The sequence below is a fragment of the Podarcis raffonei genome, chromosome 4 (genome assembly GCF_027172205.1).
Source record: "Podarcis raffonei isolate rPodRaf1 chromosome 4, rPodRaf1.pri, whole genome shotgun sequence".
Classification (NCBI taxonomy): domain Eukaryota; kingdom Metazoa; phylum Chordata; class Lepidosauria; order Squamata; family Lacertidae; genus Podarcis; species Podarcis raffonei.
In genome coordinates this window covers 60,353,605-60,380,894 of record NC_070605.1, presented here as the reverse complement: position 1 = coordinate 60,380,894, position 27,290 = coordinate 60,353,605, and the positions used below count along the sequence as shown (strand labels likewise).

The following is a 27,290-nucleotide window of genomic DNA, read 5'->3' as shown; positions in this document are numbered from 1 at the left end:
AAAGCTTTCAAGATACTGTGTGGGAATTAATTGCACACAGCATTTAATACTAACTTGTAGTATCAACCTTCTACACTAGATGGCAAAATGGTGCCATTTTTCACTTCTTGTTTCTGTGCTACATTTTGGAATTTCTGTTTGTACACAATTCAGATTTCTTATTCATGGGCACATGAATAAGAAACACAAAGTCTTAATTATGGGTTTTTTTAAAATAAAAAACCCTCTTTCTATCATGTGCTCCTTTTAGACTTTGTAATGCCCATCACTTCACCTTCTTAAATATATATCAGAAATGTGATTGTTCCATCAAACATTAATGGACACCATTTAGTACTTGAAATGCTTTGAAAAGGGCTTGGTCCAAGTTCTTAGGCTGAAATCCAAGGGTAAAACCTTAACTGGCTTTTGATATTATGGTCTTCTCAGTACTTGGAAAAAATGGTTCCACCAATTTATCATACCTATTCCCCACCCTCTTTCCCCCTACTACTCATTGGAGGAAAATAATTATAATTTCGCTTTAGGCAACATATCAGACTTCATGAATTGAATTCATTCTAAACGTAGATCATCTGTGCCCATAAATACCTGCTGAGCATCTATTCCCCCGCAACCACTCCCCCCCCATTGCATCTGACTCTTATTGCATCCTCCAGGTCCCTACCTGCCCTCCCCATTACCTCATTTCTAACTCTCAGCAAGCTGAAAACCCTGGAAAATCTGGCTCTTTGGTTCATTATAATTTTATTATCAGTATGATGGGGTCCCCCCCTTTTGTATCCTGCCTGATGTTGCATAACCCATTGGAGGACCAGACACAAATAAGTGTAATTTCAGAAGCACTGTTTAAGGCTAGGGCTACGAATTATACAACTGGCCCCTGTAGTGGTCCCTTTCACAGTGATGTGATCTGCAAGAATCAGGTAATACTTGCCTCTGATGCCCCAAGTTAGCAGTTCAAGTTGAAGACACAGCTACAAGGGTGACCTGTGTGTGGGGTGGGCAACTCTGTCCAGGGCTCTGCAGTGTATTTTTGAATATCATATGCACATAGAATTATGGATAGGCACCTTTCATTGCTTGTCCCCACCACTGGCAAAAAAATATTTATTTAGGAGTATTTCTATATTCTAAATAGTTCAGTATTTAGTTCTTAATTCGTGCAGATAATTAAGCTGGCTTGAATAACGGCAGTCACTAATTTCTCTCACACAGTAAGCACCATTCTTTCCATGCCAGAGTCAAGACACAGGAAGAAAGGAGATAGAGGCATTCAAACCCAACTTCTTAAAACTTCCTACATACCATGGTAGTAATACACCATTATTCCCCATGGCCCATTTAGAATGGGAAAAGCAGCTTTTGGAAGCAGCAGGGGAGTGGAGGGAGTGGGTTATTCTGCTTAGTCCTTTCCCTGCCTCCAAATCACACATCCCCAGTGGCTACCCCTGCCCCAGCTACTCTAATGCTGCAGCTGGTGCAGAATATGTCAGTCTACCTTGTACTAAAATTGAGATATTAGAACTTTACAACACTTGATCTATGTATATAAACTGTACTAGCTTCTAGGCGTCATTAAAGTTCTGATCTTGATTTTGGAGATTGTAAGTAGTCTAGACATATTCCTATAAGAATCCCTCCACATCTTTTGGAAAGGTCCTGATACATATTTTTTGCTTAAAGAAGTGTGGCCCTGGACTTCCAGCCCAAAGTCCTGTTCTGACAGCATTACCACTGAAAGATGGCAAAAAAAACCACAACAAAAACCCTGCTGCAGCTGTGTCAGCACGCAGGAAGAGCCTTGCAACTCTCTCTTTAAAATCAAATGAGCCTTGATCAGGACTGCTTCCATAGATCAAAAGTTACTCCTTGCAACTGCCTGAGATCATCATTATGGGCAGCATATACTCTGCTTCAACTCTGCTGCTTAAATAATTTTAGCTCCCTCTGTATAAACCAACTTACGATCCCAGTGAAAAAACAGCCATGGCCCATGAAACAAGTAGGAATGGATAATCAATTTTTATCACTTGTATTATGAGTAGGACCCATAGCTTTGGGTGAGTTATTATAGTTTCTCCGCTAGGAATGGATGTGTATAGATGTTTAATCTCTCTTCCATTGCTACGTATCAGCCCAGATGGACAGGAAAAGAAAGCAATGTTAGCTCATACTGCAGCTTGTGCTTTACCCTGTGACTTTGAACCAGAGGTGCCAACTTGAATAAAATATTGGGGGTGGGGCAAGGTAAGCCCTGCCCCGCATAATTGATCACAAGACACGGTGCACACACACCATTTGAATGACGATGCTCATCAATTTTGTGGGGGCTCGGTCCCTAGGAGTTGGCTCCTGTGACTTTAACCATGGCATTCTACTTTGCTAGGTATTCACCTCCATCTTCACTGCTTTCCAAATAAAGTTAGATCAGCTTAAGTATCAGGCCTTCTCAGTCAACACATGTCCTGACTCCACCCCAAGTCTCTAGGTGCTTCCTTTTTCACAGACTGAGAGATAGTTTCTTACATTAACACTTCAACACATGGCAGAAAGATCTAAACAAATCTATAGAGGGTTATGAGAGTCAGCATAATTGTTTTTCCATCTCAAAAACTTCTTTCCACCTACTCCCCAGGGCATACTGAGCTCCTCCCCAGCCACCCCACCCCACTGCTTCACTTCTGCTGCTGCCTTAGCCCAGTAAATCCCCATCCTTTCCTTTCTAACATGTGATAATACAAGTTGCAGTGAGAGCCAAAGGAACTCTGAAACAAAAACATGATTCACTGGAAAACCTTGTCTGCCCAATTTGGAAATTAATTTAAAGTGACTTAGCTAAACCCACAAGGGAAGTCAGTAGCACAGTAGAAGTCAGTTGCCACACTCATGTTTTGCTACTGCAGGATACCAACCCTGATGTACATAATACATACTCTAGTCCTTTTATGAACTCCAGCAGGACTGAGTGCAAACTCAGTTGCCTCCTTCCCATGAATCTTCTAATCTTGGTTCTTTTGTGCTAGGCATTCATTTTTATTCAGTGCCTTCCTGAGTGATTTTATGGTCCTAGGTTAATGCCGCTCAGCATCATGGAAGTACTGAACCATAGGGCTTCTCCAGTTGCTAGAATGGATGCTCATTTTTTATTTAAAACTAAATGGGTAAAAAAACACAGCTTCCTAGACTACCATACTTCAAAATTTCATATTTTTCGGTGGTAAAGCATACACATTCTTTCATTCAACTAAATGCAGAAATCTCCCTTCATTTCAAAGAGCATTGCAGACTTTCTCTCACTTGGAGCCTCTCTGTAGCTTGCATTACTGTCATTTATTTTATTTTGTGAAAGTCCTTCGCTGTGCAGCCCCACCCCATGCTTCAGAGAGCAAGACGTCAGAAAAGAGGAACAGAATGTAATGTACTCTAGAGAAGTGCACTTACCAATTATATTTATTCAGCTGCATGGGGAAATCTCAGCAGTTCAGAGCAAATGTTCACTGAGGTGAGTAACTCTGCAAACCAGTTTAGCTGGTGGGTCACAGGGGAGTTCCAAGCATCAAGAGTATGCTGTGCCTATAATATTCAACTGAACATTATTATTGGCCAATGAATGGGCTTAAACCCCCTAAGTATGATGAGTCTTTCTAGGAGAAAACTGGACACGAGCCATAGCCTTCTTAAGTCAGGACAAGCCCTCTATAAACCACACAAGAATGGATATTATGGTGGGAGGATAATTGTGGTGAATAGCATACTGTGTATTTATTAGAGCTGAGCCAAAATTCAGCAGGTGACATTTTTCTTGGAATATGTTAAAGATTTTTATTTTTCTCCACCCAATAGATAAAGGCCACTTTCTGCACACGCTCCAAACTCAAAAATCTGTTCAAGCAAGTAACATGTAGCTAGCGGAATTACATTTACTTACTTCATCTGTGCATGTAATTCTTGTCTTCCCCTTCCCACTCCATAAAAATCTTTGTATTTTGGCATTTGGCTTTCTAAGTTTTAGAAGGTAATTTTATGCAATTTATCACTAGAAGCTTCCCCATGTTCTTAGAACTGCATGGATGTAAAGAAGAGTTTGGATTTGATATCCTGCTTTATCCCTACCCGAAGGATTCTCAAAGCGGCTAACATTCTCCTTTCCCTTCCTCCCCCACAACAAACACTCTGTGAGGTGAGTGGGGCTGAGAGACTTCAGAGAAGTGTGACTAGCTCAAGGTCACCCAGCAGCTGCATGTGGAGGAGCAGGGAAGCGAACCCAGTTCACCAGATTACGAGTCCACAGCTCTTAACCACTACACCACACTGGTAAAAGCTACCCCTGCATTATAGGGATATTTCCTAAGATTTTGCTACACTCTGCCTTCTGAGCTTTGGGAGAGTAAAACCCGAAGCTTCTCTCTTTGCTTACTTTTTTCTTAGGACTGGGCTGAGAAGAGGAGTCCTGGTCAATAGGGCAGTTTAGACTATGGAGGAGGTTCATCCCATCTAGGAGCAGCCTATTGTAAAAAAAATACTTTGAGAGGGGGGATACTTATACCAAAAAAGGGTTTGACATTCATGAAAAGTCCCTCTCTGGGCCATTATTAAAGTAAGCCAAACTAATAATAATGTCTATAATATTTCTTGAGTTAACAACATCAGAGCAGGGATAGGTTTACAGTAAAAATCAAATATCTTCCCTACACACAAATGCTATATAACCAGAGCCAAGATTGTGAGTAGCTTTGTAATGGAATTTGCTCCCACATGATTTTGTGATGGCCACCAGCAGCGATAGCTTTAAAAGAGGATTAGACAAATTCATGGCGGGTAAGGCTATTAATAGCTACAAGGCACAATGGCTACACTCCACCTCCACTGTTGGTGGTAGTATGCCTCTGAATGCCAGTTGCTGCAAATCACAAGTGGGGAGAAGGCTGCTTTTTTAAAAAGCTCATGTTCTGCTTGTAGGCTTCCCATGGCCATCTGATTGGCCACTCTGATGCTGACCTTGATCCATCAGGGATCTGCTTATGTTCCTAGACCCAGTCTCTCTCCTACATACTCTCTCCACCTCTGGATACCTTGGCTGTTGTTTGTGCTGGGCTGGCTGCTGCTCAGCCTTTCATTTTTAGTCATTGCCTTCCTTTTCTTCTCTATCTCGCCCATTGACTTTTCAGGATAATTTGTGGAATTTGTCACCACAAGATGTGGTTGCTGCCTCTACCTTTGACAGCTTTAAGAGAGAATTAGACAAATACACGGCCCGTCTATCAGCTCAGCAAGTAGTCAGGATGGCTGCATGTACCTTCTGGTTTCTGCAGCCTATGTTTCTAAACACCACTTGCTAGGGAACATGCCCTGCTTGTGGGCTTTCCACTTGTATCGAAATGGCAGTGGTCACTGTGGGAAAGAGGATGCTGGACTCAATGGGCCTTTGGCCCGTCGCAGCAGTGCTCTTCTTTCTCCTGCTTTTGCTTCCGTAAGCTTCTTTCTTATGCTTTTTTCTTCCTTCAGCCATCTCCAACAGTCACAACTGCCGTTCTCTTTAAAAGGGTTCAACATTCCTCCTCTGTGTCTGGCGTGCCCTCCTCTAAGTCAGGGAAAAGTTCCTGCTGTGTCATCACCCTGACCAGGGCATTGCAACTGGCCTCAAGCACATGAACTGGTGCTGTGTTTTTACCATGGTGAGTAAATATCAAAAGCCATTTCCCCACAGCATTTTCATTACCCACATGTTGAAGAACAATATTTTCACAGGCTTGGAAAAATAGTAATTTGAAGACTGCTCACGTGCAAATCTTCCTACAATTTTTTATATATACAAAGATTTCACACCATTGCAAGCATGGCCATCACCCAATTAAGAAATCTTAGTCAATTAATCAAACGAATTTAAAGTGATTAATTAATCAAATTGATATAAATTTGCATATGACTTAAAGCAATAGGTATTAAAAAAAGGCAGACTTTCATTGTTTTCAGATGATGCATGCATGTGTCACCACAGTCACCATCTCAAAAGAAGCATTTGCTCCTGTGGGAGAGAGAAGAGGGAATGCCTTTTCTAAGGAAGCACCTGCCATCTGCAGTTTTTTAAGTACTTGTCTTAATTAACATTTTAAAATGTGCTTTCTGATTAATTTAAGATTTTGCTGTTGAAGTGTAAAGCCCTGAACAGCCTGGGATCTGCTTCCCTGTGAGACCTCCTTTCCAAGATCATCATGTTCAAGCCTTTAGGTCATCAAGCGAGGTCCTCTTGTGGGTGCCACACGCCCTGGAAGTTTGCTTATTTTAGTACCAGTGGAAGAGTCTTTAGTGCTGAAGGACAGGAGGGGGGAGTATTACCCCATCTCAAAAAGAACTGATCCCTATTCTGAGTCCATCTCCCTGCTGACCAGGAGAACCTTTGTATTGTCTGCTTTGTTGTCTTCATTTGCTAGCCATCATCCAACGCATAATGGCTTCCTTAGTATTAGATGAAAAGGAGAAGTAGTGTAGCAACCACCCATTGCTGACAACCTATCTGCTGGTAAATTTGTATGGTTAACTTCTTTGTGTCTCCTGTCTGCTCCAATCAGCAGAAGGCTTGTCACACCTTTCTGGTTGATCTGTCCCAGTAGTGTGGTGGCAAATTTTGAAATGCAAGGTACCTTCATGACAGTCACACCATGCTGCCTCACGCCCATGTCTAAGATTATACGCTTTAACTTCCAGAATGAAAGTTTTTCCCTAAAGCTTCCTGAGAGTGTAGTTTTGTGATTTTTTAAAGATTTCTCAGCACCTTACCAATCTACTCCCCAGAAAGCTGAACATCACAATTAAAGCAAAAGTCATATTATATGATTGACAAATCAATACAGCATTTATAATCTATAAAACAATATTAACAACATAACCAAAAAATAAACTAAGCACTGTTAAGGTCATACACACACTCTCCACACCCCCATGACTCATAAGCTTTCACTCTGTTCAGCTCATTAGAATACACATACAGTCGCACCTCAGTTAATTTGTTCCGGAGGTCTGTACTTAACCTGAAACTGTTCTTAACCTAAAGCACCACTTTAGCTAATGGGGCCTCCTGCTGCTGCCGCGCCGCTGGAGCACGATTTCAGTTCTCATCCTGAAGCAAAGTTCTTAACCTGAAGCACTATTTCTGGGTTAGTGGAGTCTGTAACCTGAAGCATATGTAACCTGAAGCGTATGTAACCTGAGGTACCACTGTACACATAATGCCCATGGCAACAACTCCCTTCTAAAGGTTCCTCGGGCAAGACAGGTGGAAAAACCATTGCCTGAAGGCCAACTGAGTCTGCCTCCCCTCACATAGGAAGCTGACCCTGCTAGAACCTGGCTGCCAAAAAAGGGGTCCATGGCACCACCACTTCCACCTGGGTCCCTAGGTGACTATACCCATGATCTATCCTTCTTTTAAAAAGTGTTGTGACGTTTGACTGTGTTCTGTCTTGGTATTCTACACAGACACATTTGAAATGGCTGTAGACATGCCAACATTTATGCTTTACTCGTTTCTGTCATACTTTCAGAAGTTCTTCCCTTACAATGGGGTGGATCCTTTTTGCCAGCAGTGACCCTTGCAAGACAATTACCGGTACTTAAGTTGCTTGGGGAGGGGAACTCTGAGCAGACAGTGGAAAACCTAAGCAACCTCTTTCCACTGGTCTTTAACTCCCCAATCACAGCCTTCCAAGACTGCTTTAAATTAAACAAACAAACACTGAGGTCTGAGGAAAAAAGATCCTGAACTCTGTCACATATGGTTTAGCCCTTCAAAGATTGGTGTGTGTGTGTATAAGGAATGGAAATTGACTGGTGAGGCATGGGTAAATAAAGTTAGCCTCTGCTGCTGTGACATTGATTCAGATTTTGGCAGGATAGGTAGATTTAGTTCAAAGAGAAATCAGAGAATAGGCAAGAATTGTTTCAATATACATTCCAGTAACAAAAAGAGGCTGTGCATTTGACCCTAGGCAGTTGCCATTTCAGGATGGCTATTTTTACAGCTAAGATGGCTATAAAAGTTTCATACACTATTTTTCAATGTCACACCCACACCCCTTTTTTCCTGCCCATTTGAAAGGTTTAGAACAGGAGCACCTGTGCTTGCATTATTTTCTTTGTGATATATATTCTTCTTTTCCTTCATCAGATTCACCATATAAGCAGCAAACTAAAAAGAATGAAGCTCAAGGAATACAACATATGTTTTCCATTTCCCATGGAAAACTATTTCTCCATCTGATTTATTACCCACCTGAACAAAATTATGTTTTTATTCCATGTTTATTTCAATTTCCTCAGCATCTCCCATGTCTGGGGTGGATATGGGACAAGGAATGTAAACTGCCAATGATGTTGGACAAAGAAATCAGCTTTGAAATACAAGTTTACAGCAAATCCAGGTTCTCTCCATGCATACAAATGAAAAATGCTGCTGCAATAATTTTTAAACTAGCAAATGCAAGGTAATCCTGGGAAGAGTGGTCTTCAATCTCCTCCAGACATCTTTTACTGAATGCTGGGACTGTAGGATAAATCCACTGACAGCTATAAAACACTGCAGTGGCAGAAAACCTGCATATATTTGGTTGTAGCATGTGCATACTGTAGTTCTTTCTGGGACACCCAGAAGCACCTTTGGGACCACAATAAGATGCTTCCTTGGCCGTCTTTGAAAATCATGGCTATTTGCTGGATGAACCTACTTGCCCACCATAGAAGTGATCACAAGAGCTAATAATACTCTATATACTGTGAAGCAAATTAATTACCATGCCTGAATGGGCAAGTAAAGAATCGTAAGGGTTACTTGTGGGATCATAATGAAAAATGCATAGCCTGTGCCTTAGAAAAAGGGGCTCTCATCCAACCTGTTCTACAAATCTGGGCAAAGACAGGTGAGCCTATTATGTAAGACTGGCTGAATAGTCTTAGCAAGGCTAATCTGCCACTGAAAGATGTGTTCCTATTTAGGTAGCACCAGAGTTTGCCAAAGTAAGCAAGCTGTGTTCTATAAATTGTCTAGTTCAAGAGGGTTCTGATTCTGAACAGCATCTTTAGGGAATAGTGAGGATAGAACAACAACAACAACAACAACAACAACAACAACAACAACAACAACAACAACAACAACAAGTTTTGCCACCCTTCTCTAAACCAACCAAAGTAGTGTACTGCAAATAAATACAATCAAGACAACAGCATTATAAACACTGTTAAATCAGCAGAGCATCATGAAGTACATTACAAGCAGCAATACTAGGAAAAATGCAAAAGGCGAAATTAAAAAGATGTGCCATCATATCTTTGGTAAAAACAGAGAAAGTAGGGAGTTGGACCGACCATAGCTCTGAAAGCAGCACATTCCACCATCATGCATGGCCATCAAACAGGTCTCTGTAAGTGATGGTATCTTCAAAAAGTCCTCTTCATCCATATTATAATACATTTATGGCTAGGGTGCATATAATGTAACATTTTACCATGGAGGAGATATTTGGTTTTATTTGGATCTCAGTATGAACCTACCCATTTCAGACTTTCTGAAATGGCATGTGAACCAAAGCACAGCTATCCTTTAAAATTCACACTTCTCCAATTTTTGTGATGCAGTTCTCCAAGCAAATAATGTGCACAAAAATGCATATATTACAATAAACTGCTTCAAAATGTGTATGTTAGGAGAAATTTGTACTAAAATGCTGACTGGAAATTTGCAAACTCATGCACAAAAGTGAAGAACTTGAAAATGGAAAAACAAGAAGCAGCGAGAAGCCAGAATGGACATATCCATCAATTTCTCATCCATCAGTTTTTCATCCACCCTTCCTTGGCTCATATAAACAAAAGAAAATGCGCACTGCTACTTGTTCATTTCCTAGAACATTTTTAGGCATGCCTATCAAATGAGATGTATATCCTTGGTACTAGAGATGTCAGTCATAGTGTGAAGTGCAAATGCTTATTTCTTCCTCTATACTTTTTGAAATCATGCCTCTGGATTAAAAACATCATATCAAAACTAGTAGCTTGTCCTGATAAAATCTAAGCAAATTCATCCTGCATCTCTCCAAAAGAAGAGGAATCTACCTAGCCAGAAGATGATAGAAAGTAGAGGATATGAACCTGCCCAAATATACAATATTACATTTCAAAATCTCAACCTCCCACTCTCTCACTGCATGCTGAACAGCCTTGCATATGTTTTGCTATAGCAGAATGGGCAATGTAAAAATCAAAAAGAACATTAGAGTGCATTTGCTGGACTGAACCATCTAGTTCAGCATTCTATACGCAACAATGGCCAGACATATGCCCAAGCATGAAGGCAACAGCTCATTCACTGCCTGTTCCCAGCGTGATCATGGCTAATAGCTATCTTCCATGAACCCATTTGATCCTTTTGAAAATAATATTTACTCCTTCATTAGGGTCCTTGAAGTTTGCATTATGACCTAATAAAGCATCTTGGTCGGCTTTTCTGCTTGCATGTTAATGGACAAACCAGCTACTTATCTGTGATTTAGTAACCAAATAAGGCTGCAATCCTAACCCTATTTACCTGGAAGCAAGCCCCTTTCAATTCAATACAACTTAAATCTGAGTAGATATATTAGGGAACCTCCAGCCCACAGATCTGATTAGGCCCACCATTTGGCCCATAAGGCTGTTTCGGCCAAGCCACATGCACATGCCCTCCACCTGATGCCATATATGATGTCAGGTGTGGGGCAGGTAAATATATGGTTGTGCCAAAAAGGGAGATGCAGGCACTGCCTATCGGCTGGTTGGCAACACTTGCAAAACCCTGTGTTGTATGTGGCACTTGGAAGCCCCAATAATCAGTTAATTGCTGGGGCTTCAAAGCTCTTCCTCTCTGCAAGCAACAATTGCCCCGTGACTGTTGGGGCCTCAAAGTGCCCTGCACAGCTCTCTGCAGAATCAGCTGCTTGTCAGTGCTCACAGAAAGCTATGTCTGATACTACCCCACGTGAAAGTCTCTTGGCTTATGATGTCTTCAGCAATCTTCATGTGTCAGCAAATTTCAAATGTCACATTTCAGAAAATCTTCAGTAATAAAGTCCCATGTGAGGACTAAGCATGTGAATTGGGTTGAAGACGAAGAGGGAAATAAACTCTTATACGGACAATGGTACATAGTCTACAGATTTCCAGAGGTCTATAGAAGAGGCAATGCAGAAGATTAAGGTGCCTCAAATCTACAGCAGCCCACAGTATACAGAATGCATACTGCCTTTTCTAAAAGATGAACACACTTGCCATTTAGCTTTTCTTTTACCCTTGTGTGAGCAAATACAAACTTCACACTTTTTACGAAGTGTTAGCAACACTATGTGGGATCTTGAAACAATCATAAGCATGCTGCCACAGAAACTGAAGACAATATAATAAGTTACAGTAGATGGTGCTAGACAGGTGCAAAAGATTCAAGACAGTCATTTGAGGATACCTGCAAGATTTGCCCTTAAGCTAAGCGGTTTAGAAAATGTGCAATTTAGATTTATCTGTTCAGGAGGGAGATTCAGATAAAACAGTTGAGCTGGTGAGATGATTAAAGACAAACCCCTATATTTAGATAATGCTCAGATTATTACCTTATCTGACACAATGAAGGGTACAAGCCCCAACCCGACAAAGCTCAACGCTGTAGGTGTAAGTAGAGGTGAAAATGACATGCATAAAAGATGCTGATTCAAGATTCAAGTCAATCCTCCATTGTGGTCCCTCTATTTAGCACTGGGAGGTGAGGGACAATAAATTGTCCCGTTTATTGACATGTATCAAGCTATTCCTATTTTCAAAACACAGTAGCTTGAATAATTCCAATAAGGAAAAAGCCCCACATCAATGTAAAATCTCTTTGGCTTGTCAGTTTAATGTGGATTTATAAAGTATTTTAGAATGCATGCTAGAGACTGGAAAGAGCTTAAAGGCTCTTCTGGAGTCACAGGTATTGCATTTTAATGTATACATCAGAATTTACTATATCATCTTTCAGTAATTTGCATCATCATGCCAGGAGTATGGATCTCTGTATATTAAAGAGAGACATGAAAAGACCCAGGTTTATTGAGGATTATTTTGTTATGACAATAAAGTCTCTTATCACCTTAAAAGTACATCTTTTCTCTGGGTTAAAACATGTCTTCTGTTACAAATCCAGATGAGCATGTGTCATAATGGCAAGATTAACTGAATGCGGCATCTAATGAACCTTACTCTTTACATTCGGAAGCATCCAGCAAAGGCACATACTGCAGGGACACTGTAGAAAATGCTCTTTAAACCTTCAAAAGTTGATAATTGTTTTGAAAGAACCAATCCAGGTGCCGACCTGAAGAAGGTGTCTGCCTCTCGAAAAAATGTAAAGGCTAAAGCCCTCAAATGGACTTTTTTGTGTGGCCACTTTGAAACAAACTATGTTCTGCAGGTGGACAGTTGCTCCGCTACAATGAAATATGATGACAAAGCGAGATCTGAAGCTTCCAAATGATATTTATTTCCATTTATCTGCAAACCTGGGGCTGGTTTATTGATTTAGCATCTCTATAACTGATCCTTCTTCAAATGATTCCAGGGCAAGAACTTTAAAACAACCATCAATAATTTTTCTAAAGGCTAAGTAACAGGAATAGGGAACCCAGGTGTTGCTGGACTACAACTCCCATCATCCTGATCCTGAGCTGCTGGGGCTGCTGGAGTTGGAGTCCAGCTTCTGGAGAGTCTTGGGTCCCCGCCCCCAGGGAGGGGCTAAAACATCAATAAGACTCTACACGGCAGCAGGTGAACAAATAAAGCAAGTTATTCCAATCAGCTTTAAACCTCATCCCGCAGAAAGCCTGGACAAAGAGGCAGCATGCCGTTTCAGCATTACCTTGCCTTTTGTCTGGTCTGGTATAGCTGTGCATTGTGTATGATAATCTGCTATTTCTGGTGCTCCCATATTAACAGAATATTATGTTTTAAGGTGTTGCAAGTGCAGTAGGTCTTTATCTAAAGAGATGTGAGTCTGCTTGGTTTCGTTTAATCTTTTAAGCGTTGTGGAATTGCATATCACAATCTCATCTGTACTTAAACAAGCAAGAACAGCATTTAGAGACTATTGAGCTTCATGTATCAAATTCTCAGGGTTATACAATTGCAAAGTGTAACCAAGCAAAAAACACAACACCAATAAGCCAGGCCAAGAGAAGGGACAAAGAGTTGCTCTACCATATGTTTGCGTGATTTCTATGAACTACTAAGGCAGAGAGAGAAATTTGCTTCTGTTCAAATCGATACACTTTAGAATGTGGCAATACCACATCCACAAAGATGCCTACCGATTATGGTGGTATAAGATGGAACACTTTCCAGTTTCAATAAGTACTGTTAAAGAGCAGAAACTAAATCACAATGGATTGGCATAATAAAACTACAGTGCTAAATGTTTCGCCATATTTGCCCAGCAGGAGGCTCTCTTGCTACACGCTGCATGAGGCAATTCTCCTCCTGGACTAAGGCACTCAGTCATAATCAGGAAGTGGAAGGCAAGAATGTGACGATCACGCTAGCACTCAGGATGACATGGTATTAGAGGCAGTGAATCGTTTTTTCCAGCCTAGACGAATCACTCAGCATCATTTAGTCCTCTAACACCAACTCATTTACCAATTCACAAGTTATCCAATAAGAGGAGAGAGAGGAAAGCTCTTCCTTTAAAATCTTTACACAAATCCCCTCCTCCCAACTCAGAATTCATAAAGGTACCAAACCAGAAATCAAAAGCCAGAAACGAAAGTAGCATAATTTTACTCACTATAGTGCTGTGCAAAAATTTTCTTCTGTGTTGGTTTTCCCCCCTGTTAATGAGAGAAGAAAATGCATTAAAAAGTAAAAGGTAAAGGTAAAGGACCTTTACCTAAAGTGCATTAGAAAGTGATTAAAGGAGGAGAAAGTGTCAGTGAAATTCTCATTGGGTTAGGGTGGGTATTGCTATAAGTACTTTAGCTTTGAGGTGGCTAAATGGTTTAGTGAGTGCCTTTATTTCATTCTTCAAGTCATCTCTCCAGCGATCTGCATTCTGCAATCTTCCCAAATGCCTGCTGTTTCTGAGGCTGCTTTCCACACACCAGACAGCTGGTTGTTTTATTGTGAAATCTTTACTTTTAAAGAAATAAGTAAAAAAACAAACAAAGGGTAAAAGATATAATTTAATCTGTTCAAAGAACAGTTTAATCTAACACATTGTACTCAGATGTAAATCTCATTGAATGGTGATTACTCCCAGGTAAGTGGGTGTAGGATTGCAGTGTAAAACTGCTCTGTACAGTGGTACTTTGGGTTAAGTACTTAATTCATTCCGGAGGTCCATTCTTAACCTGAAACTGTTCTTAACCTGAAGCACTACTTTAGCTAATGGAGCCTCCTGCTGCCGCTGTGCCGCTGGAGCACGATTTCTGTTCTCATCCTGAAGCAAAGTTCTTAACCTGAAGCACTATTTCTGGGTTAGTGGAGTCTGTAACCTGAAGCATATGTAACCTGAAGCGTATGTAACCTGGGGTACCACTGTACTTAGTATCTGTGTGTTGGCTGAGCAAAAATGATTTATACATGTTCCCCACTTATTTGTTTTAATCCCCATAGCTTCAATCCTCAAATGCTTACATCAGTGCTTATCACTAAACTTATGACAGCTCTTGGGGACAGCAAGGAAGACTGGGTTGAATGCCTCTGTCTCCCAAGCAGTTTGTTGACATTGTTCTGAAGATACGTGCAGACCAGCATGGATTACAGTGTGTGCAATTCTATGTAATGGGTGCAGGATTTATTTTCTACCCAGTACCACACATCTCTTTATGTGTGTGTGCATCCAGCAAGGCAATCTGTATCTTGAATGTGGCTTCTGCATATAGATTGCCCTTGCAGGGCTGGGCTGCATGGTCACTTGTTGGACTATAGGTTTCCCATAAAATCTGCATCTCTAACCACCTTAGATGTGGCCTGCATATATACCTGACTAGCACTGAGGCTTGCAAAAGAAAAATAAATTAAAGACATAGGCCCATTTTCTTGGGAGGTGACAAATCCAGCATATGGACATTTCCATCTTTATTTTCATGTGGTAAGGCATTTATACAAAATCGTGACACCATCTGGGAAAACAGTATTTTTGAGACAGTTCCTGTATCATACAATGTCATGGATTTTATTACAGGGACTACACCTCACCATGAAAGTGAGGTGGTAGAATCACAGTATAGACTACAACACCTCAAACTTAAATGCATAAATTTGTTCCTCCAAGTGGGGAGTGTAAGGGCTGTGTGACAAAGGACAAAGAGCTGACTTGGTCAATGGTATTACAAGGAACTTGAATTTTTTTGAATATATATATTTTTTTTTAAATTAAAGATTTTCTTGTTTTACAGAAGTAAGTGTAATGCCTCTCATATTTTTTTCCATGTAACATTTTTACAAATCCGTTTCATTTGCTGAGACATTAGGGGGAAGGGAAAAAAGAAGGGGTGGAGGGAGGGAAGATGGGTGGGGGTGGGGATGTTTCTGTTATACTTGAACACCACAGGCTCGGAAAGGAGGAGGAACCCTTCTCCTGAGCAGCAACAAGCCCAGCAGCTGGGGAGTTAACACATTCCCTTCCCCAGGCCCTCCCACTGCCTTATCAGTTTTACAAACTTAACACACCCCTGCAGTGGTGCTGATGCCTCCCACCAATTACATGAGAGAAACACAGCCGGCTCTCTGTTTCCACAAGGTTCCTGAGTGGGAGGAAGGGACAAGTTGTTGCAAGGGCATCCTATTTAACTCCAAAGGCCTTTGATGCCTCATCTGATTCATTGTGAGCTTCCCAAAAATGACTTGTATCAATTTAATCAAGTTTAACTTGCAAGACATCCTCTAAGTCCAAAAGAATGCTTGGAAGTGTAGCTTGCTCAAGAGCCTGAACGTTCTGTTTCAGCGCCCTCACAAGACTATAGTACTCAGGGTTCTGTGAAGAGACACAGTCATGGTCATATCTGGGGGGGGGCATGGAGGGGCAGCTGTCCCCTCTAAATCAATAAAAATCAATAAAAATACATAGCAAACTGAGGTTCTGCCCCCCCCCACAAAAGGCCTGCCCCCCCCCAACAAAAATCCTGGCTACGCACATGGACACAGTGACTATTAAACCAGTTGAAGTCTGCAGTGTAGATACATGTTGTTAACAGTCACCACGAAACATAATCAGCAACCCCTAACGTGGGCAACCATATGGCAAGCTTAAAGGTACTAGTGCCGGGGTATCCAACATAATGTCCTCAAGATGTTGTTAGACTACAACTCCCATTAGCCCCAGCCAGCACTGCCAATGGTAAGGAGATGATGGAAGTTGTAGTCCTACAACACCTGGCACCTAAGGTGGAAGAAAAAGACGCTATAATGTACAGTTTTAGGCGGCAAACCTATATACACTTCCCTGGGTATAGGTCCAGCTGGACTCAAGAAGACTTACTTCTGAGTAGACATGTATAGAAATGTGCTGTTAGAGAACAGAAAAAGGTCAAGAACGTCAAGTGAGGATAATGCTAACAGTGGTGAGTGGTTTGCAAAAAGAGGACGGGTTAAGAGTACATTGCAAACCTTTAAAAAGGGAAGGGTGTGAACTGAACAAAATGCTACTTTTGGAGGCTCCTACATAGATAACAGAAATAGAAGTCTGAGAGAAAAGAAGGAGGTTCACATTTAGTTTCTGTTCTTCTCACACTCTGCAGATTTACAAGTCTGTAAAATATAGATAAGTGAAGAAAGTTACACTTAATGGCCACTGCTTCTCAACAGGGAAGATGGGCCTCATTCGGAAAAATCAATCTGGGTTTCTTGGCCTTCTTTTCAGGATTCTTTGAGCCTTGTGTCATATTTCCAGGGGGGAAAATGTGTTTTCTTTACTTGAGGGCTCATTTTTTCCTTACAGGTGTCACTGCCATAGTATGTGTAGGAAAGCTTTTAAAAAGGAAAGGAAAAAAAAAATATAACTACCTTTAATTTCGAAGTGGCACTGGCAGGCATTGCTATCTAAGCTTTTGACGATAAAGCTTTGCTTAAACACACACATTCCTCTCCCAGTTTTTTGGGTGGTGGCAGTGGTAACTAGACTTTAAGGAACAAGGCATTTGAGTAAAGGGTGTCAGGAAAATAAAGGGAGTGCAGGCAAGCATTTGACAAAATAGGTAGCTTCTTCCTAACAAATTATGTTTAGAATAAGTAAAGACATAGGTTCTAGCTACCCAGAGACAAATTATAATATACCGTAACCTGCCTTTTATAAAGTGTCCATTTGCAATCAAAGGCTAATAGGTTGATACCTGACCATTGCTTAATAGACTGTGCACTATTCTATTTCAGTTCCTCATTTATTACAAATTATTTCTTTATTAATCCACCCTGAATCTATTTCCTCCCCCCCCCACCTGATTCAACAATAACAGAATACTTGTGTGAACAGCATTATAGAGTCAGCAGCTGTGAACTTGAAAAGCAGAGAAGCTACTGATCCCTTCAGATCACAGCCCCTAATACAGTACTGTTTCTTAGCACAAAATTCAACTTTTTGTTTAGGCCCGAGACCCACCTGTAGCCCATACATGCCTTTGTGGACATTTCTTAATATTTTACCAAAGGTTTATATGGTAGCTGGCACTGTTGGGACCCACAATAGGTAGGCCACAAGTCTAACTCACACATTTTAAGACTAGTGGGTTTGTTACCTCAGGGAGGCTCCTTTTGTATTCACTGCAGTGGAACATTCTGGGCATATGAAGCCACAACACTCTCTCTCTGAGAGCTGTTTAGAGCCAGGGAATTGCCTCCATCCCCTTGTGCAGTATTATGGGTTGGCTGCACACCTCTAGTACCTCTGAAGAGGAACCTACACAAGGAAGCTGTGTGGGCTAGTTCCTTTTAGGATATTGCAAACAGGTGTTGTCAGCTGGCTGCAGAAGAGTGTGTGCCCTGAGCCATAAAGGGCACTCTTCTTTTTGACATAGGGGTTAACACTTGCATAATGCTACTCATTTCTTAGGTACGGTACCCTATATATCTCATGGGGTGTTTGTGCAGGAAGTTCCTATGCAGACAGGCCTTCAGTATATCCTTCAGTACTTGCGCTTTAGTCATTAACAAAACATCACGCTTCAAAGTCTTCCCTCTAAAAACAATCTCTGGGGAATGCAATGCTTCATCTGGTAATGAATACCTGAGCTTCCTCACTGCTTTCCCCAAAGAACTGCTGTTAAAAGATAAATGAATGGTAAGGAATGTTGACATTGGGACACAGATTACTCTTTGCACAACTATAGGAGGGTAGCAAGCGGGCATCAGAGCCTCCACAAAATCTTTGTACGTGCTGATTTTCATATCAGAAACATATGTTTGCAACTTTTGTTCTTTTTCAGAATTAGGAAATTAACCAAATTCAAGTCCCTTTTGATGATGTGCAGATTTAAGCTATGTGCTGCTTAGAGGAAAAAATTAACAGGATATACGGAATTAGACAAAATAAAGTCCTGACTGTTTCCCTCTCTAAGCCTCTATGCTGATTTTCATAAACCATCACATACATATAATGAAGCTATATATTACATCTGTACCTGTTTTGCTACATTTGTTGCAAACTATAAATAAAAAGATATATATAGGGTTAAGAAAACTGCATGGGTATGTGTGGGTGGGTGTCTAGTAGGCAGCTAGGGGGAGAAAATAAAAAATATTTATACTAGTATAGTAATTCTTAAACAGTCATTACATAGAAGAAAACACAGCCAGAATATGATGTTCCCTCTTCTGTGTCAGTAGTATGACCTAACATTTTTCATGTGTTGAAAGATTTCTTACAACTTCTGGCAATTTGCTGCTAAAAATGTATTGTTTACTCTCAACTGTGTGTCATTGCACAATTCCAACTGAGTTCTCTTGTGATTTACCATTGAATTCTTTCCCTGCTTTTTCCAGTTTATTATTTTTTCTATTAGACTTATTACACAAAATCTACAATACCCCCCTCCTGGAAGAAAATGGCACAAATAAAAGGGCATACGGCACTGGGAAGTTTCTTTACTCAAGCCCTGTTATAATGAAATAAGAGCACTAGTAATGGTAATAATACCATTTAATATATATGCATTACATGGTTTAATTGTATTGGGCTGTGTGTAACCCACCTTGGGATTCCATGGTGAAGGCCAAGTTATAAATGCCTATGAACGAACTAATAAAATCAGCCCGGGAAGGGACTTTTAACAAACGGAATACACAGTGCACGAACATATGCCAGCAGTTCCCATTTATTTCAATGGGGCTTGCGCAGGAGAACTTCCCATCGGATAATTTACGCCTACAGCAACTGTTCCCACCATAATCGTTTACATTTGCAGATGCACTGACTCTGCTTTAGATAACGTAAGCCAGCATTTATGCCAGTTGTATTTCTGTGGGTATTGATTTATGTGAGGGTGTATAATGATGAAATGAGTCTAGGAGGCTGTAAGTAATATAAGAGGTTTATTCCCGTTCCTTTCTTACAGAGGAAGCGCGGTAAGAGTGTGCGGGAAATAAGGGCCCATTATGTCCCGGTGCCTTGGCTTATTGTGGTTTATAGGTTGCCAGGGCAACACACTCAGCTACCATTCCCTTCCCCTCCCCGCCACGAGACCCTCATGCTGCTCTTTCAGCTGCCACTCCTTTGTTGCCACGGGCGCTGGAGCAGAAAGAGAATGAGAGCGTTGTTTCTGATTGGGCCTCGCCGAGCCTTGCTTATTAGCATATGAGGACGGAGTATGACAGGCAGGACAAGAGCCGATTGGCTGAGGCTGGAGGTGAGGCTGTGGGGTGATCCCGACAGGCCGCTAGCTCTCGGACTTGAGCGGGAGTCGGCTCCGGGAGGCCGCGCGCGAGGCTTTAGGGCGCGCGCGCGCTCGTGCTCGAGTGTCCTCCTTTACCCCTCGCGGCGTCGCGCGCAGATCCGTGTCAGCTTCGTAATGCTCCCGTCTCCTTTTTTGTCCTTCCGACGGGGCTTCCAGACGGCGCGCCGCGTGTGTGCAGCTTATTTTTGCTGCTGCGCTGGTGAGCACGCGGGACCTGCGTGTCCAGTTTGGCCGAGGGTGGTGTTCACGCAGCCGAGGCGTGGAAAACCACCGAGTGCACGCGCAGTTGTACATGATTCAGGCTTGCCGGGATCTTCCCGTCGTAGAAAGTCGAGGCAGATGTACTTGGCAGCCCTGCCAAATGTGAAATAAGAAGCCAAGTTAGGCTGCCAATAAGATGCAAATAGAAACTAAAAGCACAATTTCAACCCCCATCCGTGGGTGAGAAAGGGATCGGACGAAATTTGCTCGCCATTTTCCCCCCAGATTGGGGTGGGGACGTTACAAACCTTCCTTTTATAGGGAGAAGAATGGCAACCCAAAAACAACAACAACCCCGGGGTGTTTTTATTGTATCGCTTCTTCTATCTGGGCTCGAGAAGTAACTTTGCACTCATGCACGTTTCCCAAAGAGTATTAAGTCCCACTGAATTAAGTGGGGCTTGCTTCCAAGTAAATATGGATGTATGAGAAAATGTACATCTCTCTCCACACCCCTACGGTCTGCTAACTGACTGCAACCGATATTTCTTGCCATGGAAAACCTGAGTAGTCTGTGTTTAATAAAAATTCTCTGCTCCCTACAATCTGCATAGGTCTATATCAGGGTGGATGGGGGGGTATTTAAAGCTGCTGGACCTGCAAGAAACAAAACTGGGATGGGGAAGTTGTGGCCCTTCAGATGCTGCTGGACTACAACTCCCATCACCCCAGGCTATTAGTTATGTTAACTCCAAAAACAAGGGTGGGGGCTCCCATTCCCCATCCCTGGCCTATAAAAATATAGTGGAATTTGCACTTGACTTGTTTTTTTTTCTATTGTAAGCTACCCTGTGACCTTACCATGAAGAACAGATAAGAGATGAAATAAACAAAGCCCTGCCTGGAAGCAACCAGAGACTTCTTTCATATTTTCTTGTCTGGGGTAAGGTGAGGGTGAAAAGTCAATGTTGGTGCATTTTGCACTCTTTCACCCCAAATTTTGCACTCTTTCACCCCAAATCTTTCCTCTGAGAGATGGAAGCAGCTGGGGATTACCGTATTTTGATCCAGCAAATGGCTCAGTGGGAAAGGGTCAGACCTTTCCTGAGGCTGGGGTGGGAGGAGAGAGAGTCTTGTTAGACTAAAGTTAGAAACTCAAACAAAAAAAGCAGTTGGTCCCTAGCGAGGTCCCAAGTCGGCTGCCCCCCCCCATTGCTCCGGCCTAGAAAGGGTTAAGTGGCTCCTCAGAGCTGTCTCCACATTTCCATTAAGAATGAAACAAAACAAACAAACAAAACCGCCCACTGACTGCTCAGCATTTCCCATGCCTCTTATCTGGATTGATCCCAGGAAAGAAAAATAAACTGAATTCTGTTTCTGGAGACTCCTTTTCTGTGATAGGAAATTGTGGAGGAACAGCAAGCTGGCCTTTTGTCTGGGATTAAAGGACATCTTTACTTCTGAAACGAGAGGTGTTTGGGGCTCAGTCTGGTGCAGTAATGGCCTCTCACTACTCCAAAGTCATCGTCACTCTGCTGGGCTTGATGGCATGCTCCATCAGGGCAGACCCAACTATGAGGTGGAGTACTGCTGCCAGCATCAGTGCCAATTTCAGGCGAGAAAATGCCAGAAATCAGGGTGATCTCCCCAAAAACTGGTGCTGATTTCTGGCACCACTTCTCCATCACTGGGGGACACAGCCGGTCACAGCAGCAGAGTAGGTGGTGCAGGAGTGCTAGGCATGGTGCCTCAAGTGGTGAAAAAGGAAGTGCCACCCCGCTACTGCTGTTGCTGCCACCACCAGTGCCGCCATACCTGCTGCTGCCACCGCCACTGCCACCCACACAGTACACCCTGCCACATACCCACTCCTGGCAGAGAAGCAGCACTGCCATCAGCACTCATTTTAGATGAGTTCTCACTCAAAATAATGCGACATCTTGGAAGAAGTAGGCAGGGCATCTGTGGGGGTGTATCTTGGGGGCATTCACCACCTGAGGCTACAGCTGACCAGGTTGAGAGTGTGTATATGAATCAGTGCTGGATTACCAAATGGGCAAAGTAGGCACTGGCCTATGGGCCCCACACCCCATGACAAGGGAACAAAATAATATTGATATGATCTTAAAATAACATTACAATCAAACTTTCTTAGTTTAATTTTATCCTGCCTAGGGGCCTCCACAGGGTTTAATCTGGCACTGATACGACTTTCCTAATCCACCAGCTACCTTTTACTTTCATGCCAGCACCAGCCAGGATACTGCCTTAAGAGGAAGCAGAGACCTAAGAGGACAGGGTGAAATCCGTAAAAGCCACCCCTGCTTTGTTTTGCCAACTTCTCCCCTCTGCCACTGCATGGAGGCCTGGTGGGGCCCTCTGCCACCACAGGGAAGCCAAATGAGACTTGCTGCTGCCACGGCCTGGCCCCTCAAGATTGGCGGGCACTCAGCCCTGTCCTCACATATGCCCCCCCATAGAGTTGGTGGCGTGCTTCTGTGCCAGGGGTGGATATGTGGCGGGGCACTTCCTATTTCACCACTTGAGGCAAAAGAAGTACAGTGCTACCCCGGGTTACATACGCTTTAGGTTACAGACTCTGCTAACCCAGAAATAGTACTTCGGGTTAAGAACTTTGCTTCAGGATGAGAATAGAAATCGCGCGGCAGCGGCACGACAGCAGCAGGAGGCCCCATTAGCTGAAGTGGTGCTTCAGGTTAAGAACAGTTTCAGGTTAAGAACGGACCTCCAGAACGAATTAAGTACGTAACCAGAGGTACCACTGTACTACCCTGTCACTCCTGCCCCCACCTGCCCCCCCACTCTACTGCTGCAACCTGCACAGTGTCATCTGCTGCATCATAGGAGCCAATTCCTAGGGCGTGAGATCCCTTTGGCCCCCCAATAAAATATTTGAGGGGGCTGCCCCGCCAGTTGATGGGCATTGCCGTTCAAATAGTGTGTGCGCCCCGCATCATGTGATTGATTTCGGGTGAGATCACTCTGTCGCTGACTTCGAGCATGATCTCGCCCCAAATCGGCGCCAATGCCTAGCACCGCTTCTCCACTACTGGCGGAGGAGCCCCCTTCGCCCCAGATACGAGCTGGGCCTCTCGGAGCTGCCTTCTTTTCCTTTGGTCTCCTCGTGGGGTGTGGGGCTATGCTCCACCATTTCCCTTCCCCCGGCTGCCACTAGCAGTCGCCGGGTACGCGCAGCTCCCTCCTTCCCTCCCTCCATCCTGGGTGCCGCCGGGAGAGAGGCGGAGCCGCCGCCGCCTCGTCCCCGGTGTTACATGTGGTCACTCGGACTGAGACGCCTCCTCCGCCCCGCTTCACTGCAAGGGGGTGGCCCTTGGAAACACCTTGTTTTAACATACACGCTATAAATACGACTGGCTCAGAGCATGGGAGCAGAGCTAGAAGCGAGACACCGGGACGCTCACACAGCCGGCCAGACGCAGCCAGTGTAAGCCGCCGCTCCGAGCCCGGTGAGTGAGCGGCGAGGTGGTGGCGCGCTGCTCTACGCACCTCGGCTTGGCTTTGTTCATTTGCCGGCTTGCAGGCGAACAGCTGTGCGGCCTTGGGTGCCTTGTTTCTGGGGCTGGGTCAGGTCGACGGGGCGGGGAAGGGGGCTCGGCCACGGCTGACGAGCCGAGCTTCCTCAATCCAGCTCAGTCTTTTTCCTTTTCACTGAGTGCCTGCGGGGACTGGAAGGCAGTTCCCTTTAGGCGGGAGGAAACCCGGAGTGAGCCGCGGTCGGCTTCCTCTTGCTTTGCGCGCAGCCAAGCAGGCACGCCTGTGTCGGTATGCGAGCGACTGGGGTGGGTCTGGCGGGAAAGGGGTCTGCAACGGAAACAAACGAGGGAAGAGGATGCCGAGTTTCCAGCTTCTCCGGATGGGAGCCTATTGCCAACTCTACCGAGGGCAGACGGCAGTTTTTCAGGCGCTTTGCTTCTGCTCAGAAGCACTTTCCACTAGCTGAGAGGTTTTCAGAACGGAGATCTAGAGCCGCACAAGTACTTGCATTGATGGGATCTGGCGGGCGGGTGGGGGCAGGGAGATGCTTATTCAAGTGGTTTCCTCGCCCACATCCCATTTTCTCTCCTGGATGGAATAAGATCTGGGTTGGAACGCAGCTCTAAACGTTAAGAAGGTGGGGGGCGGAACACAAAGCAAGCTTGGGGTCAGAAGAGGCTGAGGCATAAAGAAAGGCTTGGAGCTGGGCGGGAAGCGGAGGGAGGCTTGCTGCTGCTGAGGGTTTGGGGCAAGGCACGGGGCTGGTCCTAATCGCCATCTTTTGTTCTCTTTCGCAGCCACTCCTTGCAGCAGAGGCTTTCTTGCTTCCAGCCGGCAACTACTTGCAGGACAAGGGAAGCTGGGCGGAAAGACAGCTTCGTCCTTGGCAAAGAGATACCTTGCGCCAGGGGGAGAAAGAGCCGGCACGCTCGCTTTCCTTCTCCTTTCTCTGAGAAAGGAAACCAAAGGCGGGAAAGGAAAGCAGTAACTTTTCGTCAGTTTGGCGCCTTTTTAAACTCGGGCCTCGCCTTGATCCCATCCGAGCAGCTGCTCCTGCTCCCCGAAGTCTTGCTCGGCGCCCTCTTCCTCCTGCGACAGCAGCAGCCCGCCTTGCCCTGCCGCGCCTCCGCCAGCCGCCAGGATGATGCAGATCTGCGAGTCGTACAGCCAAAAGCACTCGCTCTTCAATGCCATGAACCGCTTCATTGGGGCCGTCAACAACATGGACCAGACGGTGATGGTGCCCAGCCTGCTGCGGGACGTGCCCCTCTTGCTGGAGGAGCTGGACGCGGGCGGCGGGGAGCGGGAGGCCTCGCTGACCCCCAACGGCGGCGCCTACTGCTCCTGCAGAGACATGTACAGCCACTACGTGCTGCTCAAGTCCATCCGCAACGACATCGAGTGGGGCGTGCTGCAGCAGGCGAGCGAGGAGGCCGCGAGCCGGAAGAAGGACAAGCTGAACGGGGGCCCCGGCGCCGTGGACATTAGCCGAGGGCTCCCCGAGGACGAGGAGGTGGAGGAGGACCTGGAGAAGCAGTTTCACTACCACTTGAGCGGACTGCACACGGTGCTTTCCAAACTGACGCGCAAGGCCAACGTGCTCACCAACCGGTACAAGCAGGAGATCGGAGGCAATAACTGGGGACACTGAGACTGGGAGGGGAGGACGCGGCCTGCCTGCCTGCTTGCCTGCCGGGGTGAGAAAGTCAGAGGACGCTTTGAGTTTGTAAAGGGCTAGGGAAGAAAGTGTGTGTGTTTGTGTGTACTGAGTGCGAGAGAAGCAAATGCTCTTATGTGGCTTTGTAATTGGAGCAGAGAAGGAGCATTTCAGGGGCCAGTGGCGAGCATAACAGCAGATGTAAAATTGTATGTGTCTAGGGGAGAAGAATGTGAGGGCGGAAAGGACTGGCTTTCTTGCTAGGCATAGCCTAGTGGGGTTTTACTGTTGGCAATGCTGAACATCCATGGAGGCGGGGTGATGAATCTCTGCCTGGTGTAGCAGGCATAACCAGGTAGTCAAGTATAATATTTCCAGATTCTGAGGACTCTGAATGATGTACAGTGGCCCAGGCCAGTTACTGAAAGAGTGTGTTTGTAATCACTGGAAAACTGTGTGTGCACGCACATGTGTGGTGGCGGCAATAGTAGTGGCGATTGCATCACTTCTTTCATGTTTTGCACTACTTTTGTAACGTTAATATATATGTATATAAAGTCTTAAGAATTCTCTTTGCATGCTCCTAGATCTGCAGGCGTCTTATTTTTTACCAACGCACAAGGATGTACATTCATTAATATTAATTAAACTTTTTTTTTACAAGTGAGGTGAACAGTTATTGTTCTCCTTTAAGTAAAGTTACTTACCTTTCCACATTACATTGAACTGGTCTATATGAGGCTGCAATTGTGCTACTTAAGAACTATTTATACTCAATTGCAGAGGATGGAACCAGTTAACTAATGTGCACCCCTATTTCAATGGAAAGATAAAAGGGTCTCATTGTTGTACATGCATTGAAGATTTATTTAAAACTTTTTTTATTCAGATGTAGAGTATATTCTAAAATAAATAAGCAAATATATTGACTAAGATGGACTTCACTGGTTTTTATGTTGTGCCTCTACTAGAATTTAATGCTAACATCTATTTTGCAACACACAAACTGTATATGAAGCGATTCTTGACATTATCTTTTTTGGAGGGGTGGGGAGGTAGGCTTGATGACAGGCCTGTATTCCCCACTCTCCCCCTGTGGTGCACAGGGACAGGCCCATACTTATTTTGTACATTTATATCCTGGAACACAAATGTCATACAAGGGGTTCTTAGGATCTCTGCCATCCTTTCAGTAACCACATCCAGACCTGCTTTGCTTCCAGGCCATCCCCTCACTCAAGAGGGTATGAACTCAGAGCTCTATTATGCCCTGCTATGCATGGGCACTGTGCCCACTGTATATTGAACTGAGCCCTTTTAAAACCAGAGACAGTTTTCTCATGGACTTCAGTGAGAGGTAGATTGCACTACAGTTCAAGTTAACTATCCATCTCAGGGAGCTGCCGTTCAAAGCAACATATAGTTAATTTAAAAGAACCTCAACAAGTGGAAACCATGTTCTCTTAGCTCTTCTTCAAGTTGCCTTTACAAGTCAACACCTACAGTGAGTGCAAGATATTTATATGGATGCAGGTCAATCTTTTAAACCTAGTTATTTAAGTACCTTAAGACTTGGTAACGACTAATCAGATTTAACTCCGCAAGTTATTTATGTTGTGACATGGATGCTTCTAGACTGTTCTTGGAATCAACAGTTTCATTCTGTGTGGTATTTTCTAGTTTAAATCCAGGTATGCTATCTTGGAGTCTGAACCAATGTTTTCCTATTTTTTCAGAACATATACATACAGTGCATTGTGGGTTCAGTGCAGTGCATTCATATGCACCCAGCCTAATCTGGAGACCTCTTAAACCTACTTTTAACAACAGAGTAGTTGTTTGGTCATTTCAGCAATACCATTTAAAGCTTTTAAAACAAAAAATGCCATATAATGATGTAAACCCTTTAAAGATGCGGATGCATTTTATAGATTCAGATCTGAAAATTCCTTTGGGCTTTGTTTCAACTTTTTGACAAT

At 43.7% G+C, this 27,290-nt stretch overlaps 1 protein-coding gene and 2 long non-coding RNA genes across 4 annotated transcripts; 2 read left to right on the top strand and 1 right to left on the bottom strand.

Annotated features, from left to right (window-relative positions):
• Positions 1-5,106: 5,106 nt before the first annotated feature.
• Positions 5,107-8,293, top strand: LOC128413098 (uncharacterized). Its single transcript, XR_008330233.1, has 2 exons — positions 5,107-5,678; positions 8,168-8,293. It is a non-coding gene; the product is annotated as an uncharacterized LOC128413098 (long non-coding RNA).
• An 11,263-nt stretch (positions 8,294-19,556) lies between these two features.
• On the bottom strand, positions 19,557-23,933 carry LOC128413096 (uncharacterized). The gene is made up of 2 exons (XR_008330232.1): positions 23,667-23,933; positions 19,557-20,291 (listed from the first exon to the last, which is right to left on the bottom strand). It is a non-coding gene; the product is annotated as an uncharacterized LOC128413096 (long non-coding RNA).
• A 70-nt stretch (positions 23,934-24,003) lies between these two features.
• MID1IP1 (MID1 interacting protein 1) lies at positions 24,004-26,244 on the top strand. 2 transcript variants are annotated; one of them, XM_053386925.1, is made up of 2 exons: positions 24,004-24,154; positions 24,452-26,244. In XM_053386925.1, the coding sequence occupies exon 2, from the start codon at positions 24,796-24,798 to the stop codon at positions 25,303-25,305; it is 510 nt and encodes a 169-aa protein (XP_053242900.1). In that variant the 5' UTR covers positions 24,004-24,154; positions 24,452-24,795; the 3' UTR covers positions 25,306-26,244. The 2 variants fall into 2 exon arrangements, with proteins under 2 accessions (XP_053242900.1, XP_053242901.1); XM_053386926.1 differs by lacking the exon at positions 24,004-24,154 and adding an exon at positions 24,268-24,291.
• Positions 26,245-27,290: the final 1,046 nt, after the last annotated feature.